General features: G+C 49.4%; 1 protein-coding gene across 1 annotated transcript in view; it reads left to right on the top strand.

Annotated features, from left to right (window-relative positions):
- Nucleotides 1-13,539, top strand: part of PODXL2 (podocalyxin like 2) — a 39,800-nt gene that overhangs the window by 5,024 nt on the left and 21,237 nt on the right. Inside the window, exon 2 of the mRNA XM_047097117.1 lies at nt 447-725. Within this exon, the coding sequence (XP_046953073.1) occupies nt 447-725 (279 nt within the window). The remainder of the gene's footprint in view (nt 1-446; nt 726-13,539) is intronic.

Below are 13,539 nucleotides of genomic sequence, written 5' to 3'. Positions count from 1 at the left end.
AATACAAATCACGTTCCTAATGCAGTTTTGGAAACTGTTCAGCTTAGGATGGAAGCCTGGGGAACAGTGTGCACACAGAGTCCTTACAAGCAGGGACCTGTCCTTCACTGCATCTGTGCCCTGAGCACCTAGCCTAGTTGTGAGGAAGGTGGGCGCTGGGAGCAGTTTTTGAGTGAGCAAATGCCCAGTGGGTGCTGAGCCAGATGAACCTCACTCTCTCCTGCTCACCTCCCTTGGTCTCTCCTTTGCCCCTTCACAGGGAGGGCTGGGCAATTTGGCCTTCGTGGAGTGAGAACAGCAGCCCCTGGCAGCCCCTGGGTGTCAGGAGTGTCCCCCCTACCCCTCTGCAGTCCCCCCACCACCACCCCTGGGTTCTTTCCAGGGTGACCTTCGCCAGTCTGACCTTTCCGGCCTCTCACAACCATCTGGCTTCCGTGTCTGTGCAGGAGCGTCCCTGGGCACATGCGCAGCTGGGTCCGATGAGCCTGGCCCCGAGGGCCTCACCTCCACCTCCTTGCTGGACCTCCTGCCACCCACGGGCCTGGAGCCGCTGGACTCGGAGGAACCCAGTGAGGCCATGGGGCTGGGAGCTGGCCTGGGGGCCCCTGGCTCGGGCTTCCCCAGCGAAGAGAGTGAAGAGTCCCGCATCCTGCAGCCGCCACAGTACTTCTGGGAAGAAGAGGAGGAGCTGAATGACTCCAGCCTGGACCTGGGACCCACTGCAGGTAGCTTTCCTCACCTAAGAGTATGTGCTGACTGCAGCTGGGACTGAGGCCGTCAGGCAGAACGCCAGAGGACCATTTCCTTGTTCAAATCACATCTCTTGTCTCTCCCGCCAGCTTTTACCATGCTGCTGCCCTCCTGTACAGAGGCCCAGTCTCTGGGGCTCTGAATGCTTTACTGATCCAAGAGGCTCTTTTCTTTTTAACCTTTGCTGCTGTTTAGGGAGCCCATGTTCTGTGTTCACATAACTCTAGAACGCTTACAGCCCGTGAGCGAAACCTTCTCCCCATTTCGACATGAGAGAACTGTGGCTCAGAGGAGCTAAAAGCATGCCTAAGGTCATGCACCTGTTTGTATGCTCAGTCATGGTCCAAGCCTAGGTCTTTCCAAGGTCTAGGGTTTTGTTTGTTGCCCTGCTGTGCTGTATCATCTCTGTCGAAGGTTCCCGCGCCCTTCCTGCGGTCTCTCGGACCCTTGATCAAGGCACTGTAACTGCCTTTCTCTCAGTCATGCACCAGAGCTGTTTCTGGGGTTTATAGAGCATGGCTGATGACCGCGTGCGGGCCAAAGCGAGCCTGAGGCATGGCAGCGAGCAGGAATGTCTGCAGTTAGGGACTGGATACAGATGTGTGTCTTCATGCTTGTGGCTTTGGCAGCTGTGCCCATTCCTTTTTTCTTTTTTTTTTTCTTAAGTTTATTCATTTTGAGAGAGAGAAAATGAGTGGTGGAGGAGCAGAGAGGAAAGGGGGCAACCCAAGCAGGCTCTGTGCTGTCAGCGTGGAGCCCGGCATGGGGCTCGAGCCCATAAACCAGGAGATCATGACCTGAGCTGAAATCAGGAGTCAGACGTTTAACTGGCTGGGCCACCCAGGCACCCAGCAGAAGCCCGTTTTTAAATGTTGCCCTGGCAGTGTGTGTGTGTGTATGCACATGGTGGGGGGGGGGGGGGGTGTTGCAGAATTTAGTCCTAATCTTTCTTTTGAGAGTATATAGTATTTTGGATTTATGTTCTCTAATTATAAAAAGAATACACGGAGATGGTAGAAAACATGACAACTGCAAAGAAAATAATAATTCATCCATGACCTCACAACTCAAAGAGAATGACTATTAATACTTTGGGATACAACCTTGTAGTCACTTTTATGTGCCACATTGGAATCCCGTTTTCACTTAAAATATTTCACAAGTGTATTTCCACATCATTAAGTATTCCTTTTTAACCTGGTTTTTAATGACTACACAGTATTTCATCATGTGGATCATTTTATATATAAAACCAGCTCTCTCTCGTTGAATATTTAGGTTGTTAACAGTTTTAATGTTGCTAACACTATTATTATATGTTTTTGCAGTTTTTTGATTATTTCCTCATAATACATTTCTAGAATAAAATTGCTAGGTGTAAAGATGTATTTCCTGGGTGGGATGTATCAGCATCCCACGGAGAAATAGAAGACACAGTCAAACTGAGATAATCCAGGGAGGGTTTACTTATAGAACAAGGGACTTAGTAAGGTGTGGGCAAGGGATGGGCCAGCAACAAGAACCCAGGGCTAGTGGCAGTGGGGCACTCAGCGCCCGTACACCCTAAGGGACAGAGGGAGGGATGGATGAAAGGAGCCAGGAGGGATAGATAGAGTGTGGTGGAGAGCAAGTAATCCTGACAAGAGCAGTGACCCAGCAGTCACTGGGTGACTATAACCCACCCCTTCTCCTCCCATCTTCTGCCAGGGGCCCTGTCATTCCTTCTTCCCCTGCCTCTGTTGAGGAGTCTGGTCAGGAAGCAAGGACATGGCCTGTTGATGTAATTCATGGGGTAGAGAAGGATAGAGAGGGGATCTGGAGGGGGTGGAGCGTGTCTGACACAAAGGATGGGAATCTTTCCACAGGCTTTTGTTCAGTATTTCCCAATCAGCCTCCAGAAAGGTCTTTCCAGTTTGCATATCCACCAAAGGTGGAATGAATGCCAGTGTTTTGGACCCTTCCCACAACTGTATTTTGTCATTGAGAAATGTTGGCCAATTTGTTTTTTTATTTTTTTTTAACGTTTTTATTCATTTTTTGAGAGACAGAGACTGTGAGTGGGGGAGGGGCAGAGAAAGAGAGAGAGAGAGATGCAGGATCTGAAGCAGGGTCCAGGCTCCAAGCTGTCAGCACAGAGCCCGATGTGGGGCTCGAACTCGTGATCCGCTTAACTGACTGAGCCACCCAGGCGCCCCGAAATCTTGGTCAATTTGATAGGCAAATTATAATGGCCTTCAATTGCTAGTAAATTTTAACTTCATGTATGTGTATATATTCTGACCATTTACAGTCTTTTCTGATTTGAGGCATGGTATAATTAGCAGATTCTGGCATCAGGCAGATTCCCAAAGTCCCTGCAGCGACACTTCATAGCTATGTGATTTTTGGCAAGTAGCAACCTAAGCCTCAATTTTCTCATCTAGGAAATAGTATCATAGGGTTGTGAGGTTTAAATGCAGTAACACATCTAACGCGCTTAGCACAGTGCTTGGTACGTCACAAGTACTCCGTAAATATTAGCTGTTACTACCTTTAGATTTTTTTCTATTGAAGCTTTAGTTCTTTCTTGCCACTGTACAGATCTGCATATAAAAAGGATGCTAACCTTTTCTCTGATGTATATAAAAAAACATTTTTCCAGTTTATCACTTTTATCTTTATTATAGTAACTTTTGACATAACGTATTTTTTACGAACTTGGACAGTCTTTCTTTTGAAATGTTTGAAATGTTTTTATGTGTTTTTCTTTGCTTTATGTTTAGAAAACCCTTTCCCTCCCTGAGATATATGCCCCTTTATTTCCTTTGTTCTTTTTCACCTTCAGTTTTTACACTTAACTCTTTAACAGTAATTTATTTTGGTATGCGGTATAAAGTAGAGATTGAATTCATTTCCCCCGTAAAGCTAGCTGCTTGCCACAGCGGTATATCCCCCCCGCACTGAAAAGAAGTGCTAGACAATTAGATGTACTCGGGTCTTTCCCTGGGCTTTTCCCTTGTTTAGACTCTCAAGACTCTGGTCTGAGGCAAGCAGTCATTCCGAGAGCTGCGGTCGAGAACGCCACGGTGGTGAGCCAGGGACCCTCCTCAGGATCACAGTGGGATGGCTCCTTAGGCTTCAGTGAACTCACGTTTGCTCTGCCTCTCCCTTCCCTTCCCCTCCTTTTCCTCTCACTTCACCTCTCTCCTCCCATTAGCCTGTCTAGGCCTCTTAATAGTGAAAACAGCTGTCGTTCATTGAACGCGTGCTACATCACGGGCACTTTGCCTGCATTCCTCTTGTGCCAGCTCTGTCGTGTGGTCTGTTTCCTCATCTTTGCTCTACACCCGAAAGACCGTAAAACGGGGACTCGGGCGCCCTGCACGAGGAGTAGGCGAGGGGGAGGGAGAGCTGCTTCGGCCAGGCTCTCGCATTGCTCTCCCTCCCACCGGGCGCTTCCCTTTCCTCAGGTGGCTCTCTTCTCCGTACACCCCCAAGGCAGTTTGTGAAAACACAGTACCCACAGAACAAAAGCTAAATATCTTAGCACTGCAGAAAACGCTCTTGACATCTGGCCCGGCCTTCCCCTTGGCCCCATCTCCTTCCCTTCTCCAACATGCATCTTTTAATTAGCCTATTATCGTCCCCACTTGGCAGATGTGGAACTGATGCAAAGGGAAGTTAAGTGCTTTAACAAGGTCACAATTGGTATGTGACAGAGCTGGATGGAGAATTGGTGCCTTTTTACTGACAGCGGCTCAGGTCTGTTCCCCGAGCCTGTGGTGCCCTGCCCCCCTGTCCTGTCTGCTCGGAGCGCCGTTGGGCATCCCGACCGCCTGGGGGACTTGTACCTGCTGCCACCCCTAGCTTGGAAGACACAGCCTCTGAGAGGCCTTTCCAGCTCTGCCATGTGAGCAGGACTGCACGTGGTTGTGGTCCAAGGGGGCCTCGCTGAGCAGGGGGGCCAGGGCCCAAGTCAGGGTGCACACTGCTCACTGGGCCATGGGCCGGACGAAGGAGTGCCTTTTTCTAAGTCACCTACCCAGAGGGGCGTCTCTGTGAGCTAGCGGTGGCCCTGAAGTTAAGCTGCATCGTCACAGTACCTTGATAACACGGTGTTAGACCACAGCAGAGGCAGAAGTGTCCCAGGTGTGAGGCTCATTTGGATGGGGAGGCAGCCCAGACAGGACAGAGTGCCAGTCCCCTCTGCCTTCTTCTGCTCCTGACCCTGAAAGTCACAGGCTTCCACCCGGGGGTTCTCTGGAAGGAAGGAGGGCATTGCCCCTTGGGGTCTGCCCCTCAGGTCGGAGGAGACCCCAGGAGCCTCTAAAGGGCCTGCCTGGGTGAGGAGTCCATCCAGAGGTCAGAGTGACCATGCTAAGTGCCATCCTGACACGGCCCCTGGGGACGTGAATACGTCCATGCCACAGTGACTGCTGAAAGCCATGCCGTGGCCCGGCCCAGTCGCAGAACCGGTACCCTTCTAGTAATTACAATACCGACCCATATGTGAACACTGAGCATGCGCCAGGCACCGTGTTAGGTGTTCCAGTATAATATCTCGTCTAATCTTCACAGAAACAATTATATGTGGTTACTCCCATCCCCCCAGGGAATAAACTGAGGCTGCGGGAGTTTGGATAACAGCCCTGGGTACTAAGGATTCAGACCTGAGTTCTCAGACTCCATAGCCTTGGCTCTTTCCATGAGGTTGCCTCTTAGCTCGCAATTTTACTCGAGGCCAGCAGTAAGTAGTGTCTTGTATTTTACCACTGGTAAATTCTCACCATTTTATTCATAGAATTTTCTCTTTGGTTAGCTCATTGGAACTTCACAACCACCCTGTGAGCTCCGCAGGCGGCAGTCGTCACTGCTTCACAGATGCTGAAACCCAGGCCCAGAGAGGACAAGCGCTTTGCCCAAGGCCATACAGCTTGTGTGCGCCAGAGCCTGAGTCTAGAATCAGCAGCTCCTGAGCAGTGAGGGGCCTGTGCCTGGCCGCCTGCCACAGGAGCGCACCAGTGGCCTGTGTCAGAGAGGAAACAGTGTGTTCCATTGTCACCAGTAGTGTGCTATGTCTCGCTGCTAGTTTGTTGGGCCTAGAAGAGACCGAGCTAGGCTTCTCCTGCAGCGACCGTCCTGAGGCCCCGCGGCCAAAACAGCCGCTGGCGGTTCTGATCGGCTGCTGATGAGTGTGCTGTGACCTTGAGCGGGTTCCTTGTCTCATCTTGGCTTCAGCCTCTCATCTGTAAGCGAAGAACAGAACGATTGATGGAAGCCTTCTCCAGCTTTAAAATATTATGATTTTCTGACATTTCAGGTGAAAAGAGTGGTCTCAGCAAAATAGGGAGGAAGTGTGGATCTCCACTCCGCCAGCTAGCATCAAGCCAGCTTAAGACCAGGATTGTCAATGATTGATAATAATTTCCCAGGTTACCCACTCATCCCAAGGCTCTCTCTCCTGTCACCCTCCACCTCTTTCGTTCTCCAGTATCCTTAATAAAGTTCTCTGCATGCAATTTTAATTTTCCTGGTGAATAAGCTAATTAGTGTTCTACAAGAAAAGTGATAACTCTTCGGGGTTGGCAAGTTCTAGAAATCTACCTCAGACAGGCTCAGAGGACTGTGTGAAAAAAGAGGTGTTAATGGGCCCAGTAAGCCCAGAGCCCAGGCAGGGGGATCCAGGTGTGGAAATGGGACAGGAGAACCTGGCTTGCTTCATCATGCTTCATTCCCCTCGCTGGCTTCTTTCTTAGGCACGAAGTCCGTGCGTGATGGCTTTAGAGAGCCTCCAGCGACTCTTGTGTCCTCTCCTTTCACTTAACAGCCCCAACAGACAGAGAGCTCTGCCTCCCCAGTGTTTCTAGAAGAGCCTCAGAATGGAAGCTCCTTAGTCTGCCCTGGGTGATGAGCCCATCTCCGACCCAATCCTGAGGCCTTGGGGATGGAGGTCTCTGGGCCAGACGGGGTCTCGAGCATGCCTGGAGGCAGGGGGTAGGGCCCCATGCTCCTGGGCTAAGAGGAGGGAGCAGCATCTGCCAAGCGATGGGTGGGCATAAACCACACTGCTGTCGAATAAGGAACGTTCATAGCATGCTTATATTATTTTAGAGATCGTTTTCACATAATTTTTTTTAACCTCAGAGCGACCTGATGAAATCCATAAAAGCGGGCATGGTTAGTATCACCGTTTATAACTAAGGAAACTGGCTTAGAGAGGTTTAAAGGGGGCACTAAATTACACAGGTAATAAGTGGCAGAGCTAAATCTCAAATTTGAGATTTCTACTTCAAGAGCTGCTACTCCATCTAAAATTATTCATTAGACCACTTTAATTACTGTTGCCTGTAATGAATTTCATAGAAACCGGATCATCAAAACCACTGTCTGCTGGGACCTGGAAATAGCTTCCATACATTGAGATTGTACCTGCTCTTGAGTGATCTGACCTTCTGGGTCACTGCACACACATCAGGCGTGTTGCGAAGCAGGCCCACTGAACAGAGTCGCTTTCACCTAGATGCTAAAAGAAAAAAAAAAAAAAGCCCTTTAGTTTTGTTTTACACTAGTAACAAACATCCTGGGGTGAAAATTAGAAAATGTAGAAAAGAAGAAAGTGAAAACCACTCATGATCCCATCACCCAGAATTGGCGAATGTTGACGTCTTGGCACATGTCTTTCTGGACGGTTTTCCCATACGGGAAATACATAGAATGTGCTTTTATGAAAAATGGAATGACAGTGCCCAGGTCTCGGTGTTTCACTTGGCAGCGTCTTTCCACACCCGCTGACAGGGCCCTCCGCCCCCAGTTGTAAGGCTGGAATAGCATACCGAGGAGGGCCAGGCTACCACGTGCTCAGTTAATGCCCTGCTGCCTGAGCACTGGACGGTTTCCAGTCTGTTGTTACCCTCTCGGTGCCATGATGGGAATCCTTGGAACCGCATCACCGTGAGCATCCTCATTGTTTCCGTAGGGTGCACTGCTAGGAGTGAAATTACAGGGTCAGAGTGTTTGGTTTTAAAGCTCTTCATTCATAATCCCCCCCCCCCCCATTGTGGTTCCATCAGCGGCAGACTGAGTGCCTGTTTCCTGCACTCATCCAATCCTGGTGATCACCTTTAAATATATCCGCAGATTGTCCAGTTGGCAGTCCGAAAAATGTATCGTTTTGTTGAATTTACATGTCTTTGATGACTCCTGAGGTTGACCATTAAAAAGTCATTTGTAATTATGCTGAAAGTTTCTTCCCTTGTGCCTCTGTTTTATACAAGTCTATTGTGAATTTTGTGAGTGTTTTTGTATTAACACTTACTCGAATAACTGGCTTGAGTGCTGCACTCACAGGGCAATTTTCAGTGATTTGACATTAACCGAAAGGGACATTTAAAGTGATCTTTCAAGGCCATTGGCTTGGTGCCTATTTAAATTTCATGTCCCAAACAGGGAAGTCAGCTCATAATATTTCAGCTGACGCCGAGGGTCAAGCATGAGATTATGGCTACCCCAGAAGGCAGAAATGAAGTCCAGTGTGACCTTGATAAACTGGGGAAAGAGACTCACAAAAGTGATGAAATATATGAGGGGAAAAGATGCAACTTGATCTGTTTAGGGAACAAACAGCCAGCCCCAGAGTGAGATGGAAAGGAAAAGCAAAAGCCTGGAGAATCCAGGCTGTCCAGGGCCTGGAGTTTCATCGGAGTGGCCTCCTGCTAGCCGCCAGATCACATCCAGTGGGGAGAGTGTAGCGTGAGGGCTGTGTTCGGCTCAGACCCTTCTGCATGAGTCAAGCATCAGCCAGCTTCCAGCCCGTGAATCTTGTTCACTTTTGCACAATTCACTCAGCAAATATTTATTGTGTACCTACTCTGCTGATTTTGTGACCACTCTTAAAAGGTGTGGGGAATCCAGACTTGCCACAAAAGAAGAATGACAAGGGGAGGGGTGGAGAATGAGGAATAATCCCAGTTGTTTGGCCCCAGGCAAAGAAGGCTGAATTGGAACAGCTGAGAAAATATGTAGGTTTTTATCCCGAGGGAGAGGCTTCCCACAATTTCCTCACTTAGATAAAACAGAAATGAGCTTGAGTTGTAAAGGGACCATTGAAGGTGGGTTTAAGGAATTTGGGGAGGAAAAAAAGCCGCCAAGATAGAATTGCCTCTTGAGGCACCTGGGTGGTCATCTGGGTGGCGTCGGACTTTAGCTCAGGTCATGATCTCGCAGTTCGTGGGTTTGAGCCCCTTGTCAGGCTCTGACCTGACAGCTCAGAGCCTGGAGCCTGGGTTCTGTGTCTCCCCCTCTTTCTGCCCCTCCCCGCTCATGCTCGCTTGCTCTCTCAAAAATAAATTTTAAAAAGCTAAAAAAATTTTTTTAACTGAAAAAAAAAATGCCTCTCTAAGGAGACATATTCTTATTCTTGAAGAGACATATTCTTGAAGACAGTGACAGCCCATGTTACCTAGACTTAGTCGTCATCTGCTCAAGATGACCCCCCGGGTCCCTTCTTGTGCTAGAACGCTAGTTCTTTCGCGTCCCATAGCAGGAACACCCCACTGCAGATACACTTGCAGCCAGCTGGGTGTGTGGAATGTAAGACCGCACCAGGGTTTTAAGAGAATGCCTTAGGGAGAAGAGCCTGCCTTCTGGGCGAGGTGATTTGAATGCTTTCTGTCATTTCACCTCAGCCTCAACTTCCCAGAGGGATGGCGGGCTAGCCTGGAGGCCGGTCAGCCAGCCTCCTGGCCCCTGGCTGCAGAACTCTGAAGCTGTGCCTTGAGCTCGCCCTGCCAACTAGTCTGCTGATTCAAGCCCAGCCTTAAAGAGATGGGCCTTGGCCCACAGTGTGGATGCCCCGGGGAGAGGTGATGCCGCTGCCGGTAGTTGGTTCCTCGCTGCGTCTGAAGCCAAGTCTGGGTGTCGTCCTAACTGAGCAGGCCGCCCACGAGCCTGAGTTTTACACCTTTACAACTGTGATAAGTGTAGCTTCACAACTGAGAGCAAGTGTCCTCCCCGCCCCCCCCCCCCCCCCGTAAGCTTTTCTTTCCTCTTCTGTGAAAGGCAGGCTGTGGACTCTCTGATCTTGCAGGGCCCCTGTGTCGTGTGAAATACCCCGAGTCTGTCTTTTGAAGGCCTGATTTCCCTCGGCTCCAGGGAAGATGTAGTTCCCAGTGGAAGCCACCAGGGGGTATTGCAGCTTCACAGACCTGGCACCCCATGTTCAGGGAGGGAGATTCCTGAGGCTGGGGTTGGGGGGAGGGTTGGCTGAGGTCCCAGGGGGTCCTCTGCTATCTCACAGACAGTGAGGGGACTGAGCTACCTGTCTCCTGAGTGCCCTTGCAGCAGAGCCACTCCCTGACCTTCCATGCTTTGAGGTCAGGCCCCCTCTGGAGGGTCTGAGCTGTGGGGGACCTTTGGCATCTCTTCAGTGTCCCAGCTGTCTCTACCCTCCAGGGGATAGGGACAGGCTTTGCCTGGCTCTCGTGTGCCGTCTTGAACATGTCTTCTGGGCATCTGTGTTTGTTCACACTCGGGTCCCCGTATGGGGAGTGTGGGGAGTGCTCTGTGGGTATGCTTTTGTCCCAGACAGGCTTTCAGCATTCATGGGACCCTCCTGTCCTGCCTCCCTGTGCTGAAATAAATGGGATGGGCAGCCAGGCCTTGGGCACTAAGCAGGAGAGGCTCTCCCCGTGTGGAGTCACAGCTCTTGGTGACAGCAGTGGACAGGACTTGGGACTCACCACCTGTCACTGCACTGGGAGACCTGGGGCAGGGGGTGGAGGGGTGCCCGGAGCAGCCACCTGCCTTGCCTGGCCCATCGTGTCTCACCCGCTGTGGTGTGGCGCAGCTCCCTCCTCCATCGCTCTCCTTTTCCTGCCCCACCTCCCTGCTTTTCTTCTCTTCCTCCATTGCCAGTCTACTCCCTTTTCCCTTCTCCAAGACCACTGCTCCTGCTCCCTCTCCCAGGCCAGTGTCGCCAGGCCCGGGAAGCCTCTCCTTGGACACCTGAGTGGGAGAAGCACGTTCTGCCCCGTCCGCCAAGGCTGTTCCCCTCTTACGGCACTGTGTTCCTTGCTCCTGGAGCCTTCAGAGGCTCCTGGTCCAGGCTGGCCTGCCCTGTCCCTTACCTTGTTTCATTCCCCTTCTGGTGGCTCCAGCATGTTCACTAGCCAGTAGTTAAAGGGATTTCTAACTCCGTATTTTAAAAAAATAATCCAAATTTACAGAAGACTTGCAAGAATAATTTCCGTATACCCTTCACTCAGATTCCCCCATTGTTAACGTCTTACCCAACATATACATGTATACTTACAGACATGCAGTTTTTTCCTAAACCATTTGATAGTGAGTTGTAGACATGATGCCCCTTTGCTGACTTTACATACTTCAGTGTATATTTCTTTTTTTTTTTTAATTTTGCTTATTTATTTTAGGCAGGGGTGGGGAAGAGCTAATGGGGGAGGGGCAGAGGGAGAGAGAGAGAAAACCTCAAGCAGGTTCCACACTCAGCACAGAGTCTGACGTGGAGCTCGATCCCATAACCCTGGGATCATGACCTGAGCTGAAACCAAGAGTCGGACACTTAACCAAATGAGCCACCCAGGTGCCCTTTCAGTGTGTGTATATTTTTTAACATTTTAAAGTTTTTTAAATTTATTTTGAGAGAGAGAGTGGGGGAGGGGCAGAGAGAGGGAAAGAGAGAGAATTCCAAGCAGGGTCTGCTGTGTCAGCATGAAGCCTGATGTGGGGCTTGAACCCACAAACTGTGAGATCACGACCTGAGCCGAAATCAAGAGCTGGATGCTCAACCGACTGAGCCACCCAGGTGCCCCTCAGTGTATATTTCTCAAGAATGGAGACATTCTCTTACAAAATCACGGTACAATGACCATCAGAAAATTGGCGTGGATACAATACTGTTATATAATTACAAACTTTAGACTTCCCATTCCCCACCCCCTGCCCAGTGTCCATTGTAGCAGAAGAAAACAAAATTAACTTTTACAGTTCAGTATCCAGTCCAAGATCATGTGCTGCATTTATTGTCATGCCTCGTTACTTTTATTCTGGAAAGTTCTCCAGACTTTATTTATCTTTCATGACCTTAACATTTTTGAATGAGATAGGCTAGTTATTTTGTAGAATACCTCTCAGTTTTGTCTAGTGTTTCCCCATGATTACATTCAGGTTCTGCATTTTTGACAGGAATGTCATACAAGTGCTGTTCTCTTTCTCAGTGAATCTTGGTGCTACTCTTGGACAAAGGATGGTTTCTTTACTTTTTTTTTTTTTAAACTTGATTTTTTTGAGAGAGAAAGTGGTCACGCATGCGATAGTGCGGGAGGGGCAGAGAGAGACTCTCTCAAGCAGGTCCTGCACAGTCAGGGGCTCGATCCCAACAACTGTGAGATCATGACCTGAGCCAAAGTCCAGAGTCAGATGCTTAACCAACTGAGCCACCCAGGCACCCCTTTACTTGTTATTCTATGTTCATATTTGGATCCAGTCCCCCTGCCCACTCTTCCTGGCATCCTCGTTTCCATCCCACCAGGGTCGGTCCCACACCTGCTCCCATTCCACTTCCCTCCACACCTTCTTTGGTTCATAATTTGTGTCCCCACAGGGTCTCCCCTTAAATTCTTTCTGTGTAAGAGACATTTCTGATACTCAGATCATATCTAGATTTGTCAGGAAACCGTCAATCCTTTCCTGCCCTGCCCTCTTCCCAGGATTCTCCTTGACTAATTTATCACTCAGGCTCTTCTCTTACTCCTCGTCTTGTGGAGCAGACTTCCAAAATGGTGCCACTTTTCCTATTATGATCTTATAGTATGTAAATTTAATGATAATAACGGGGAGGAGGTAGAGGAATAGCCGAAGTGACTCAGGTATTCGCTGTGCAGTGTGGGCTGTGCCCAGGCTTTATCTCAGTGCATCCTGACCACAGCCGTGTGTGTCAGGTACTACTGTTGTTTTATAGATAAGGAAGAGGAGACACATGGAGGTCAAGTGCATGTCCAAGGCCACACTGCTGATAAGCAGCGTGAACTGAGATCACACAGTAAAAGAAGAAGGAATAATTTTGGAAGGGGAGAGGTGGTTAAAAAAAAAAAAAAAGTAGAAAAAAAGCCTGCTGAGTCCAAGCACCAGGGTGCATTATTTAGTGATTTGTCAAGTCACCAGAGATGAGAGGGCTGGAGAGAGCAAAGGCTTGGTGGAAGATGTAAATTTGGGAGTCTTTAGCATGGAGGCCATAGAGAAAGTCTTTGGAATCAGTAACTCACTGAGAAAGAAGTGTGGAGATGATGAGTCAAGGGCTGGCTGTGTGGGAGTAATCACACGGAGGGAGCCGGGGAGGAGCTAGTGAAGGAGTAGTCCACACCTTCAGAGGCGCTTCTCTCTCCCTAAATGGACAGGTCCTGGGTTCAGGAGGCAGAAGGTGCTAGTCAAGAGTTCAGCAAACACACATTGCTCTCTTTTCTGCACTGGGCCAGGCACTGTGTTAGGTGCTGGGAACACAGGGGTGAAGAAAATCCCCTTGCTTGGCAATCAGAGTTCGTGGTCTTGTAAATCCTGTATTATTCTTATTTGGGACGGCAGAGGAGTTGTTTTTAATGTCACTGGTGTATGAGACACATTTATCAAAACTATCTCCAAAGCATTGAATATCAGCGCCAGGAAGAACCTTAGAAATCAGATATGCCAGTATCCGTTCGTCCCATGAAAAACCGAAGCCCAGAGAAGCCCAGGGACTGACCATTGCTCAGACAAATCAGTTGGTGGCTGACTCTTCTGGCTTCCAGGCCCCATCAC

The sequence above is a fragment of the Lynx rufus genome, unplaced genomic scaffold, assembly GCF_022079265.1.
Source record: "Lynx rufus isolate CCGP_SWC_20201006 ecotype Redwood Valley unplaced genomic scaffold, mLynRuf1.p SCAF_4, whole genome shotgun sequence".
Taxonomy (NCBI): domain Eukaryota; kingdom Metazoa; phylum Chordata; class Mammalia; order Carnivora; family Felidae; genus Lynx; species Lynx rufus.
This window is presented reverse-complemented; position numbering and strand designations above follow the sequence as displayed.